Source organism: Chaetomium globosum, genomic scaffold (genome assembly GCF_000143365.1).
Source record: "Chaetomium globosum CBS 148.51 scaffold_1 genomic scaffold, whole genome shotgun sequence".
NCBI classification, from domain to species: domain Eukaryota; kingdom Fungi; phylum Ascomycota; class Sordariomycetes; order Sordariales; family Chaetomiaceae; genus Chaetomium; species Chaetomium globosum.
In genome coordinates, this window is record NT_165976.1 from 4060306 (window position 1) to 4073343 (window position 13038).

The 13038-nt window shown below is 56.3% G+C and overlaps 5 protein-coding genes across 5 annotated transcripts in view; 1 reads left to right on the forward strand and 4 right to left on the reverse strand.

The window, feature by feature from the left end:
• Positions 1–1778, reverse strand: part of CHGG_01313 (uncharacterized protein) — a gene marked incomplete at both ends in the record, with an annotated part of 2703 nt that extends 925 nt beyond the window's left edge. Inside the window, 4 exons of the mRNA XM_001220533.1 lie at positions 22–739; positions 789–1166; positions 1217–1523; positions 1579–1778. Of these exons, the coding sequence (XP_001220534.1) occupies positions 22–739; positions 789–1166; positions 1217–1523; positions 1579–1778 (1603 nt within the window). The remainder of the gene's footprint in view (positions 1–21; positions 740–788; positions 1167–1216; positions 1524–1578) is intronic.
• A 1628-nt stretch (positions 1779–3406) lies between these two features.
• CHGG_01314 (uncharacterized protein) lies at positions 3407–4414 on the forward strand (the record flags this gene model as incomplete). The annotated part of the gene is made up of 2 exons (XM_001220534.1): positions 3407–3987; positions 4042–4414. The coding sequence occupies 2 exons, from the start codon at positions 3407–3409 to the stop codon at positions 4412–4414; spliced, it is 954 nt and encodes a 317-aa protein (XP_001220535.1).
• A 1130-nt stretch (positions 4415–5544) lies between these two features.
• CHGG_01315 (uncharacterized protein) lies at positions 5545–6789 on the reverse strand (the record flags this gene model as incomplete). The annotated part of the gene is made up of 1 exon (XM_001220535.1): positions 5545–6789. The coding sequence occupies one exon, from the start codon at positions 6787–6789 to the stop codon at positions 5545–5547; it is 1245 nt and encodes a 414-aa protein (XP_001220536.1).
• A 1361-nt stretch (positions 6790–8150) lies between these two features.
• CHGG_01316 (uncharacterized protein) lies at positions 8151–9505 on the reverse strand (the record flags this gene model as incomplete). Its single annotated transcript, XM_001220536.1, has 3 exons — positions 8151–8470; positions 8827–8994; positions 9211–9505. 3 exons carry the CDS (start codon positions 9503–9505, stop codon positions 8151–8153), a joined length of 783 nt encoding a protein of 260 aa, XP_001220537.1.
• A 964-nt stretch (positions 9506–10469) lies between these two features.
• Positions 10470–13034, reverse strand: CHGG_01317 (uncharacterized protein; the record flags this gene model as incomplete). Its single annotated transcript, XM_001220537.1, has 3 exons — positions 10470–11676; positions 11787–12413; positions 12961–13034. 3 exons carry the CDS (start codon positions 13032–13034, stop codon positions 10470–10472), a joined length of 1908 nt encoding a protein of 635 aa, XP_001220538.1.
• Positions 13035–13038: the final 4 nt, after the last annotated feature.

The window sequence follows — 13038 nt, forward strand, 5'->3', positions numbered from 1 at the left end:
GTCGCCGAGCTGGATGATGACCAGGGGCTTGCCGAAGGGCGGAGAGCGCTTCGATGACGGCGAGCTGGATCTCGGGCCAGGCAATTGAATCACGGTCGAGATCCTCAGCGGCGATGCTGGTGTCGGTGCCGCCGAAGTAGAGGATGACATTGGACTTTTTGGCAGGCTCCAGGGCCTTGGCGACCCAGTCGTCAATAGCGGCTTGGGTGATGTTCTCTGCGAGAGGGCCCGAGGCATAGTGGTAGGTCAAGTTCAGCTTTTCGGCGGCGTCGACGGGGCTGTGGATGTAGGGTGGAAACCCGCTGTATCCGCCGAGTATCCGGCCGCCGTTGGTGCTGTTTGCCCAGAATCCAATGAGTGCTACCGTCTTGTCTTCGAGGTTCAGGGGTAGGGTGCCGTCGTTCTTAAGGAGCACTAGACCATCCGTCCCAGACTGCAATGCCAGCTCTTGGGCCTCAGGGGTGTTGACATCCTCCCATCCAATTGACCGATAGGGGCTGCCACTCGCTGGGTCGAAATACCCAACGCGGACAAGTCCCTCGTATAACCGCTTCAGGGCTGTGTCGATGACCTCCTCAGAGAGCAGGGTCTGGTTGTAGGCTCCGATGACATCTGTGTACGGGGGCCAGCCTGGGACCTCGCAAACTGTGTCGGTACCGGCTTGATAAGCAACTGCTGCTGCTTCAGCCTCTGTTTGGGTCGAGCTAAAGTTGTGCCACTTGGGGCCGGGGAGGAAGTCCTGCTTTCATCAGCACAGGTAGACCATACTGCATGAGAGGAATACTGACCTGAATAGCGTTACAATCGCTGGTGATGTAGTTGTTGTGCTCCGTCCAGCCCCAGTGCTTCCGCAAGATGTCGTCCATGAGATATGTGCTCGCACAAGCGGGGGTGCCGTTGAGTGCATTATACGAGCACATGAATGAGCCAACCTTGGAATCGCGAGCACACTGCTGGAACGGCGGCAGGTAGTATTCGGAGAGATCCTGTAGGGAAACTACAGCGTCAAACCTGTGTCTCGTGGTTCCCTGCCACCTCTCCAAGTCGTACGCCGCATAGTGCTTGCAGGTAGCAACCACCTTCCTGATGGAGGGATCATCGCCTTCGAGGCCTGCCAGGAGTGCCTTGACATACCCCTTGATTCGGACTGGATCCTCGCCCGGTGTCTAGATGGATTAATTAATATTAGGCAAACAATATCCTCATTGCACCATACCTCGTGGCCTCTTCCCCATCGGGGATCCTTGTAGGGGTTGATGTTCGGTGTCCAGTAATCCAGGCCAGCAAGCCCGGCATTGGCAAAAGCGCGAGCCTCGGTGCTGATGGTATCCGCTACCTTGTACACAAGTTCATCGTCGAAAGCCGCAGAGAGCGTGATGGAGTTCGCAAATGAGGTGGCAGACGAAAAACGACCTCCAGCAGTCCGGTTGAATCGCACTCCCGGGGACGCCGCAACGCCATGGAGAGCCTCGCTCCACCAGGCATATGCAGGCAATCCAAGTCGCTCGGCACCTTTGCTCATACTGAGGCATGTCAGCTGCCATGGTTAGAATGGGATTGGGTATGTGTAACACGTACTCGACGAGATTTTGGAGCTTCTCCTCGATGTTTAGGGCCTTGACGAGAGCGGCCGCCCGCTCAGGAGGGGTTGCCTTTGGATCGCATACTGTATTGTCTGCGAGCGGTCCATTGGCACAATCGGGGTATTGAAAGCCTATGACGCCGTTTGCGAACAGGGCGCTCGCCAACGCCAGCCTCAGGGACAATGACGGTCTCATGGTGATCGATTTCGTCGCTACGGTGAGGGTTGTCGAGAACTCGACCGTAAAGGTCCCTGGCCCTCCGGTATATAGCTTCTACCCTTGACGTCAATGACAGCCGTCCCTCGCTGGACCTGCATTTCCATTCTCAACCGGCGGGTAAACGGAGATAGCCTATAGCGTAGCCGTCCCACTTACACCCCTGGATCGACATTGTGTCTGCACGACCCCCTCACCGGGCCGAGGGCTTCCCCGATTACAATCAACGGTCTGATTCCCATTGGGGCGGCTGGTGGTATTGGAAGGAGAGAATGTGGCAGGTTCGAATACCAACACGGTCCGCGTCATTTCGATGTGCACCCGTCCATCTGTGATGACGAAATCGATCTGTTTGATAGGGGCGGTTGCAAATCAACATCCAGGTCGGCCATTCCAGTCGGACCCAATGGTACCACATAGAAAGGCCTTCAGGAACAAGAACTCTAGTGTATGGTGACGCCGTCATGGCCCATTCTGGCACGCTGAATTGGTCATGGTAATATTTTATTTCTCAGTTTGGTAACGAAGAATTCGCAGTATGAGTGTCTCTGACGTATACCCGGGTCAGCTTCGGTCGTTCACGACTTAACGTTGATCTCCAACGCACTTGGTGCACTTCAAAGTAAAGCTTGTGATGTCTTTGGGCCCGCGCCTCGTTTGTACACAATCAAACCCACGGATACAATGATTGTAGCAAGTTCAACTAGATAGGAGGGGTAAAAGAATGTTTAAAGGTTCGTTCCTCCCTTGAATCTTGTTCGGTGTCTCCTAGCGATGGTTAGAGTCTTGCAGAAATCGAGGTTATCCAGTCATGGCGGTTATTTGCAATAATTACAACTACGTTGCAGTAGTTCTAGTCGTAGCTAAACAAAAGGAGGACGTTATAATCCGCGAAAGTTTACTCGTCCTTCACGTCTTCGTGCTTCTATACTGTGGTACATGATACGATAGCCCAGTACTGTATTTGGGGCCTCAGGGGTTGAAGCAAGACGCAAGAGCTAGTGCTCATTTCAATCCATGCAAGGATTCCAAGCAAGCTATGAATAAAAGAGTGAAGCATGGTGGCATCGTAAAACGACTATCACTGCGTACATCCCCTTTTAACGGCCCAAGAGATGGCCAAAATAGACCAATAAACTAGGTCGGTAATAATTACATTCAATTCATCAGAATCATGTGGGAGATCAGGTTCAAGAATTGGCTCAATCCAGTTTTCAACCGGGGAATCATTATTGAGCATTCCTTGTATACATGCGCGGATAGTGAGGTAATGGCGTGTTTTGCCACCTCTGGAGTTTCCTATCTCAAATATGTAATTTGAGGTATTCATCACTCGGCTCCCACCCCCTTTACCCCTTATTCTTACACAGGAGGTTTTGGATAGCGATTGGGTGAGGCAGAGCCCCTTAACAGCCCAGGCCTTTCCCTAACTGGCCGCCCGTACCCACTAATCCACAAACTGTCGAAACCCGAACTTCACTTGGGAAAATTTTCGGATTGGGCTGGCCCCTCGACATCAGATGCCAAGCGGTGAGCCTTGAATTTTTCTTCGCCAAACATCTCACACTCGCAGTACTTTTCTCCACCCGAAATCCCCTTTGGACACCATGGACGCCGGTTCGGGACCTCAACAGCGCGATGCCCTCGCCGAAGGGCGCCGCATTTACATGGGTAACCTGCTCTATTCGGTGCAACCCGGCGACGTCGAGGACCTGCTTCGCCAGGCTGGGTTTGCCGAATCATTTGAGAAGTTGCACATCTCCATCGACCCCGTCAGCGGCAGGAACCCGGGTTATTGCTTCGCCGAGTTCACCACCCGTGAAGAGGCAGACCGGGCCCTGGAGGCCCTCCCCGGCAGTGCGCTTTTCAACCGCCAAATCAAGGTCGGACCGTGCAATCCCAAGACGCCTTCTCAGTCTCGGGGCTGGGGTAATAGCAACCGGAGTGGTGACCGAAGCGAAGGCGGCCATAACCCTACTTTCCAACGGTGGGGTGACTGGAAGGGCAACGACTCTAAGCCCGCCCGGCGCGAGGGGGAGCAGGGCCCGTACGGCGCCATTCGCCACCTGGACAACAGGAGTCAGCGCGCGACAGACAAGGCTCAGCTCTACATCGGCGGCCTTGGCATGATGACCAGCCAGGAACAGCACGATGCCGAAATGCAGGATATTCTCGCAGGCTTCGAGTTGTAAGTGCCCAAATCTTCCCACCTTACGGCGTATTGAAAACTCACAACCTCCAGCGTTGCCATCGGCAAGCGGATCACTCCGCGCGCCGAGACCCGGGCGACGCCGGGGAACCACCACTACTGTTTCGTCGACTTCAGCTCTGCTGAGGAGGCCGATCGGGCACTGCAGGAGCTGAACGGGAAGGCGGTGGAGGGCGGGAACCTGCGCGTCTCGGTGCCGAGGAGCAAGGGCCCTGCGTTTGAGCCCAACGGGACCAACTACGGCTGGTCGCGGCAGTCTGGCTCGTCCGCGTCGGGGAGGCGGCCGGAGAATGGCCGACAGGAGGGCCAGGAGGGGCAAGAAAGGCCGGAACGGAGGGAACCGACCGAGAAGCAGCGGACCATCATGACCTCTAATAACTGGAGGTCGGCGGCCGGCTCAAAGTAGAGCGCTGGAATGTACCTCAAGACAACTTTCCGTGTGGGCGAGACAGACAGTCTTCTGGCCGCGCAGTCCACCTTGATCCCGTCCATGAGCCCCAATACTCTCTTAACTGAAAGTGAGATTGGGAGCCTGAAGACCCGACCGACGAGCAGATTATTTACCATTGTCGTTTGGCATGATCCAGGCGTAAACCAGGAACACGAGACCGGGGAGGCGGCAAACCGTCCCTGAGGGAGGAACAAGGCTACCCCCACGTTCACCACAATGCCAAGCCGGCCACGCTCTCGTTTGGGTATGGATGAGGTCACAATCTCGTGTCCATGTCGTGCAAGGTGGCGGGTTGGTGCCATCCGGTCCAGCGGCGAGCTTAATTTCGTGTTTTCTGGATCCTGACCGAAGCACGGACGAATCAGAGTATTCACGTGTGCGCTGCACGCCTCATTATCATGCCACCCGCACCTACGTTCGAACCGCATCATATATTTCCAAAAGCAATGGCTTCGGCTACAACTTATGGCCACCGACTTCCTCCCTTTGTTTGTCGACAGCACACGGCATGCAAACGCCAGAGCTAGGGGTACGTGCATTGCTAAATGCATAATCTCCCGCCTCTCGGGCCCTGTTTCTTGCTAGGATTTGACCTGTCATCGTGGACGTACAAAAGCTCAACTATGGGTTTCTATCCTGATCACGAGCACGTATGTCAGTATTGGACGCCGCCATTCTACCGTAACACTGACTAGGGATAGAAACAGGGGTAACTCCCAGCAACGGTCTGATGCAGTACCAGCAGCTACCAGCCGCTGAGGTTTCCGTTCAACATTGCGTTCCGTTGCTATCGAACCGTCACTCAATACCATTGCACCCGGCAAGGGCAACGCAAAGCATGCCCTTGATACTCAGGGACACGAAAACATGAAACAGGCCACCGACACGACGCTCAACTTTTCCGCACCCACAATGCTTCTGGTCAGATCGCCGCCAGTCATCAGTCATTACCATATGATTCATATCCTGTCCGTCACTACCCATCCCTATCAAACCCAAGAACGCTTACCGCCCACCCGCCGAACTCCCCTCCTCCCCCTTCTCGACACCAACGCCCAGCTACTCACCATCCACAAGTCTCAAACTCAACAATTCAGCACCCCCCTCACCGCCCCCTCCAAATACCCCCTAATCATGGCACAATCGCACCCCGCATGCCGCGCCAGCAGCTCGTGCTTGAGGCGGACGACCTCGTCGCGCAGGCGGGAGGCGCGGGCGCGCAGCACGCGGTGGCGGGCGGCGGCCGTGCGGGCTGTGGCTTCCAGCCGGGCGGAGGCGGCTTGGGTTTTGGCGCGGTAGCGGGAGGCGGCGGCGCGGTTGCGGTTGCGGGCTTGGGTGCGCGCTTGGGATGGGGTTGGTGTCGGGGGTTGGGTTGGGGGTTGTTGGGTTTCGGTTGGAGTTTCGGTTTGGTGTTGGGAGGGGGGTTCTTTTAGGAGGCCGTGGTCGTGGTTGTGGTGGCTGTCATTGTGATCATCCCCCGCTGTTGCCGGGGAGGGCGGGGTTGCTCGTCGGCGGGGGCGGGTTGGTTTGCTGAAGGAGACGGTGGTGGTGTCGCTGAGGTAGGCAGCGTCGGCAGCGTCGACGTCGTCAAAACTCGGCCCGACCACGCTGTATGCGGGGGAGGCCGTGTGGCTGCTGATGTCCGAGGCCGAGTCTCGTCTCCCCGGCAGGGTAGCAAACCGGTTTATTGAGTGATCGGCACCGTAAAGGTCCTTCGTCTGGATGGGCGGCCGTCTCGGCTTACTCTCATCCCATGTCCCATCCACCCCGCTTCTTCCCTCGCTACCGAAGTTATATCCGCTGGTCGGTGGGAGTTGGTAGGGCCGGTGCCGGTCTAGGCCGTCGTTTTGCCAGTCGGTCGACAAGAGGGAAACCGGTGATTCGATCTCGGGTTGTGGAGGAGAGTAAGCTGGGGCGATTGACGGCGGAAGAGTGGTTACATCGGCTGCTAGTTGTGGGTTGTTGGCCGTGACAAACGCGTCAGGATCCCAAAACACCGAATTCGACCGCGACCAACCCGACTCGACAAAGCCAGCGTACCCAAAGCTTGAATCTTGGTGCCAGTCCGTTGTCTGAGGAACATACTGCGGTTCCGCCGCCGTTATCAAACCCAGGGTGCTCGGTGCTGTCGTCGACATCTGTTGGGCCCATCCTATCGGCGTGGACAGTTCTTGGAACTGGTTTATCGGCTCGGAGGCGTGGCTCGATTCCATTCCCCAACCGGCGAGAGATTGTACGGCATGTTGGGAAGAGGGATAGGAGTAGGCGAGAGCGTCAAATCTTTCGGTTTCGATCCTAATGTCCGCCGGTCGGGGCTGTGGTTGCTCCATCTCAGAATCGACCTCCTACGCACGCCGTCACGCTTTGGAGAGATTGAGGACGATCAAAGGCTAGCTCGTTGGAGAGTGGAAGAGGTCGTAGTCTACCTCGTCCATTGAGATTCGGACCCAGGTAGTTCACTACTGGCAAGACAACGAATTGGGACAGCGGAGGAGGCAACGGAAGGAAACAATCGAGATCACTCGAGGGCTGAGGCAACGATAACAAGCTCCCGAGCACTGCCCTGCCAGGCCATGACATGCAGTTACTAACCGTTGGGGCGCCCCGAGGATCTAGCCCCTCCGATAACAGGACAGGATCCGACGGGATCCAAGGAAAACCAACGAAGGGCTGCATGACAGGCATTGCCGGTTCGCCGTATTGGCAGTGCGGGTCTTCGGGTCTGATTGCCTCCAACGGGACAATAGTCACAATATCAGTGCTGGCCAGTCACCCTCGTCACCCGAGACTGAGGGCTGCAAAACATGCAAAGACATGCAAAGACATGCAAAGACATGCAAAGACATGCAAAGACATGCAAAAGCAATGCAAGCCCAGAGGCAAATATGCAAGTTTCTCTCAACGCAGGCGCAGCAAGGTAGGAAGGAAGCAAGTTGGGGGCAGGTTTGCGCAGGTTGGGGCAGGGTTGGGACAGGCAGGCAGTGGCAGGCAGTGGCAGGCAATGCTGCAATTCTGATTTTATGGTGGGTCGATCCCACTGCGGGAAGGTACGAGAGGACAAGATTGGCGGTTGCGGATCAGGTTAAGGTGGTTGGTTCGGACCGGCCGATGGCGATTTCCTCGACTCGCTTCGACGCGCATGTCTCGAAGGGTCGCTCCTTTATCCTGTCACGCCTGTGTAGGTAAGGTAGGTACCTGAGGTAACTGAACAAGAGAAGCCGTCTCCGATAACTTGCCTCCAGCTTACCCCGACCTTGCATTTCCCCATCTGAGCTAACCGGATGTGATCATTATCCAAAGCACTTCATTCGCCGTCGTGAGGCCCTAACGCCGGGTACGGTTAACGATGAAGCAGGTGTTGACCTTTTGGGATAGTACGTTACACCAAATCGAGGGGGGGTCGAGATGAAGACATGCACCTCCAAGGACATGTTGGAGGGGAGCCCGGGGAAAAGAATCGTACGTAATCAATACAACCATGTGTGCAGCCTATTCTATTCGCGATTTAGCGTCTGGCCGTTGTTTCTCTTTGTTTGTGTGAGATCGGATGGAGATCGGATTGAGATCGGATTGAATGTCTCAGACTAGGAGTTTCAATTGCCTAGGCCCCTCGCTCCTCACATTCCCCATCCAACCTTGAAATTACCTAGTGCTACCCCTCCCAACCCACACCGGTCGTCGGCTCCGCTTTCTATGACCATGCCACTGTGCATCCCTTCTCATGCGACTCCCTCGCCAGCTCGATAATCCGCAGACCGTCCCTCGAGGTCTCCGGTTTGACAAAAATCTCCTCGCGTCCCAAAAGAGCAGCAGATACATTCTCATAATATCCCCTGTACCATCCCCGAAGACTGGGGTACTTGCCGACGTACTTCTTGCTCTCCTCGTCATACCGCTGGACCTTTCCGTCAAACTCGGTCGTGGTGGTCAGGGTACCCCAGATGCGCTCATTCTCAACACCAAACTCTGGACCCGTTGCCGGCTGTCCGGGAGCAGCGATACCCTGGCTTTCTTGCGGGCAGGTCCCGAACTAACCACATTCGTTAGCACCGATGGTTAAGAGCGGAAAAGGGGCGGGAATGGCTACCTTCAGATAGGTGCCCTTGTTGCCTCGGACGAAGAAGCGCAGTTGGTCCTGCATATGCGTGACGACCGCCGTCTTCACCGTTACGATCAAGTTCTTTTGCTTCCCGGCATACTGCAGGATGATGGTGTGGGTGTCGTCGACGTCGCTATCAACCCCGCGGTTCGACCGGAAGAAACCCGTCACCGAAGCGGGGGTTCCAAACAGATACAAGGCCTGGTCGAGCGTGTGGGTGCCTGGGAAGGTTAGTCCCTGGAGCTCGCGATCTCGGTCTAGAACCTACCTAGCGCAAACGTCATTCCCTGGCCAGGGACATACTCTTTCTTGGTCCAGTTTGAAATCCAGCCCGGGTCGGGGTAGTCGAAGCGGATGTCTGCCTCCAGAATATCGCCGAGAGCGCCGTTGCTCACCAGGTGGTGCAGCGTGCGGAAGTCACTGTCGAACCTTCGGTCTGGGGGGTCGTCAGCGAATAAGAGGCATTGGATGCCTGGGGACGGTGTACTGACTCTGGAAAACGGTCAAGATCTTGCCCTTCTCTTTGGCTAGTGCGATAAGCCTGTCCGCTTCGGCACTAGTATTCACGAAAGGCTTCTCGACGACAACTGCGGCCATCAGTCTCCTGACTTGAAACTGGTAATAACCCAACACCACAAATCGTCCCACTCACCATGCTTCCCGGCCAGCAGAGCCTTCTCAACAAACTCCTCGTGGGTGCCGGTGCAAACAATAACCAGCTCGATCTGCTCGTCGCCATAAAACTCATCGGTTGTTCGGTAGTGCTTTGCCTTGGGGAAGTCGATGGTGCAATGGCCCCAGCGCGGTGTTTGAGACGGGTCAGTAGGAGCCGCTGCCCGCTGCAGAAAGGCGTAGACTTCGAGCTCCGGGTTGGGGAGAATGAACGGCAGGTGGAAGACCTTCGTTGAGAAGCCGTAGCCTACGATTCCGACTTTGATGGGTGCCATGGTGATATAATAGCTGTGGTACTTGCTTTTTTTCTCCCTCGAAATCAAGAGTCCAAACTCACTGAGGGGAATTGTGTTGATTCACTTATACCCCTCGACGGCGGTTGAACATCCGGCCATTGCGGAGCCCCGAGTCTTGCCCCTCAGATATCTCCCGTTTAACCGGGTCAGACCTATTGGTCACGTAGCCCAAACCATTCCCCGAAGAGGAGGCACTGGGTCATTGAAGAGACATGGAGTGAGGCAATTACTAATGCAGCCAGAATGGAACTCGACTCATGATCAGGAGGTTAAATCCAGATGGCATTGCCCCTTGTCAGGTTTATTACAATATGGAAATAGAAACTACCTAACTACGCACACTACAGTAATGAGCAAACCAGAGTGAGACAGTCTTTCGGATTTTGTATGAGAAATCGTATGAGAGAGCCTGAATGCAGCCGGCAACAGCTCCCCCTGAGCATAGAATATACCAGCTGACCCGTGGCCAGTGACACATTATCGCACGGTGACGAGCCCAAGGTTGGGCAAGGTTGAGAGTTATGAAAATGGTAGTCTACATGCAGTGAGGTATTCTTCGGCCATGGCTACCTGTATATGCATGTCCCATCCCGGGCTTCTTTATTTGGTATTGCCTCCAAAATTTAGGGGATAAGACTTTATGGATCCCGTTGCAGGACACTCTTTCTAGCTATTGGTATTCCACCACATTCTCCCTCCCCAACGCCGGCCTACTTAGGCGTGCCCGAAGCGGGCGGCTCAACAATTCATGTTGACTTGCAGTGGTTCGTCACAGGACAGTATGAGATTAAGTGGTAGGTATAAACTGCCCAGCCGTGTGTGTGTGCCTGCCTAGACTGGAAGCAGATGACAGAGGCCTCCCGCAGGTACCGAGGCCGCCGGGGCTGGTGCCAGCGCGGCGGGCGGTAGTGGCAAGTTGGAAGGCATATGTGTGTTGTTACCACTAATCGTTGTTAAGAATGACCTGCGCCGCGTAAATGTGCGTTGCCTCGGCGCCACCACAGGTCATGTCGCCTCGTGCGCTACACGGCAGGTTACAGTTCTCCAGCTCGGGCAGGGGTGTCGCGCCTTCGGCCATACCCGTACCGCAGCGGCAGGTGTTGCCGTTCGACAGCCCAAAAAAGGGATATTCAGGAAAACAAAAGGCCGAACACCGCGCGACCGAGACCGGATCCGTGTTGCTGGGAGCGGGAGTGCCGTCGCCCGCGTCCGTGAGGAGGGCTGCGTCGGCGAAGCACCCGACTGGTTCGAACGGCACGCTGAGCTTGGCGTATTCGCGGAGGGCATACAGGTTGATGCCCTCGTCGGCGGTGCAGGCTGATTTGGAGAGCCGGGCTGTGTTGGGGGCCGCGAGGTCGCCGCAGATACACGTAGGAGGGGAGGATCTGCTATCAATGCCGGCAATGTCGTATCCATTTTCGAGAGACTCCTTAGCGCACGTTTCGATCGTTACGCCGTCGTTAGCCCAGGCTGTGCCCCGCAGAATTCGGGTCGACTTATCAGGATTGAGCCAGTAGCCTAGGGACTTGGGGGTGTAAGGGGGTCGAGGAGTAGGCGGCGGGGCCCGGACGAGGGAGACGCAGTACGCATATCCCGGGACAATTGAGGGCCAGGATTTATCGGCAGTCTTGTTCTCGATGGAGGGGTTCATGCCGGCGAGCAGGTCGAATCCAATCTTGTATGCCATGCTTATGTATGCGCACGTGTCGCCTTCCTCGGCGACGTGCCATCGGCCGCAGGTCTTGATGGTGCCCGAGGCGATAATGGCGTTGGCCGGAGGGGCCACGGCGATTGGGCTGGTTCCGGCCGAGCCATCGTGGGGGACACCCGGTGTGTTGGTCGCTGTGCCGGACACGGTCGCTGTGCCGGGCACGTAAGCGCCGCCGACAGGGGAGATACACACGACGTAACCCAGCGTGGCCTTGGCCTCGTGGAGATTGTCGCAACTCTGGTCAATCCAGCGGTTGTAGAGCTGGAGGTCGCGGATGCCGGCTATGCCCGAGATGGTCATGCAACTGTCCGTGGGCAGGACCGAATACGTGGTACACGTCAAGGGGAGGCAGATCTCCATCCCCACCGGGAGGCCGCTGCAGCCACCGACGACGTCTCCAACCACCTGGGCGGCATCGACAACGTCGGCCGACGAGACGCTGTTGGCGAGGGCAATGGAGTTGCAGTTGTCACCTGCCTTGATGGTGTAATACTTGTCCGAGACACAGAAGGGCCTGGGTTTTGGGACCTCGATCAAGGGCGGAGGCACGTCATCGGGGAGTGCCAGCGAGCAGCGGGCGTTGAGGGCTTTGAGGGCTCGCTGGTACCACGGGACCGTGTTGTATATCGAGTAGCGCTCTGCTGCATCATGCGGATGCGAGCCGTGAAGCAGTCGGAGCAGAGCTCGCTGTCGGGCACGCCGTCGAGCGTTTCGAACACGCTGAAGTCACCGATAACATCGTTGCAGTACCGTCCCGTCTTGCTATCAGTGGAGCAACTCTCGTTGTAGCCGTACCATATGTAGCCGCCGGCCATCTCGAGCACGGCGCCCGACGAAGGCCAACGGAAGTCAGCGCAGCTAGCAGAGACTTGTTGGTACCACGAGGCAAGCGAGGTACCGCAGCCAACGTCGCACACCTCGTCCTGCAGCGTCGCGTTGCCCAGGGACCCACGGTAGGCCGGGGACGTCCAGTGCATTGTGGTAGTGGCGCAGGCAATGGTGGCCGTCAGCGCCGTCTTGCACTCTTCTGAAAAATTATACGTAGCGAGGTCGTCGTGCGTGAGCAGCGTGTAGCCCGTGATGTTACGCCCTAGCGCCGTCTGGCTCGCGCCACCGAGCCAAACATGAAGAAACCGAGGGGCTTTTTCGTCGGCGTCATGGTGACCCCCCCAGCAGCTAGGCGACAAACAGAAAGCTATCGAGAAGGAAAATCAAGAGGCGATGTAAAGAAAGACTCATGATAAGCGGGAGACGTCTTGGGTTTGAGGGCGTCCCGGGAACAGAGAATACCCAAGGCGGAAAAGGAAACAGGACGGAGCCCAGAAAGGAGGGTACTTGTACCGACCCGATGTGGTCCGCGTTGTTGAGAATTAGTTAGTAGGTACATGTACTAGTGGGGCCCGTCGTCGAGCAGTACTAGAAGAGGGGATAGAAGGTAAGGCACTGGTAATATCTGACATGAGCTCCTTTCGCCGCTTCCTGTAAATGGGACTCAGCTTTGAGCCTTGGGGAGCTCATGGATCGCCCCTGGACAAAGGTGTGAAATTGGCTCGGGAACCAACCAGACAGCCCCTTGTCTTTCGCGCCGAGGTTCGCCTACTAAATCACTTGTGCCGCCAACAATATAGTTACTATCCTCGAAAACACATTTCCAAACAAGGGCCTCCAGCATCTGGTTGCGGAGTTGGGCGAAAAACGTTTTGTCACTATCGACGGCACGGACCGCGCTAACTTGAGCTGGGACTGGGCAGCGGGTCTGGAATGGAATATACCAGGGTCTGGATGGACTGGAACCATGATG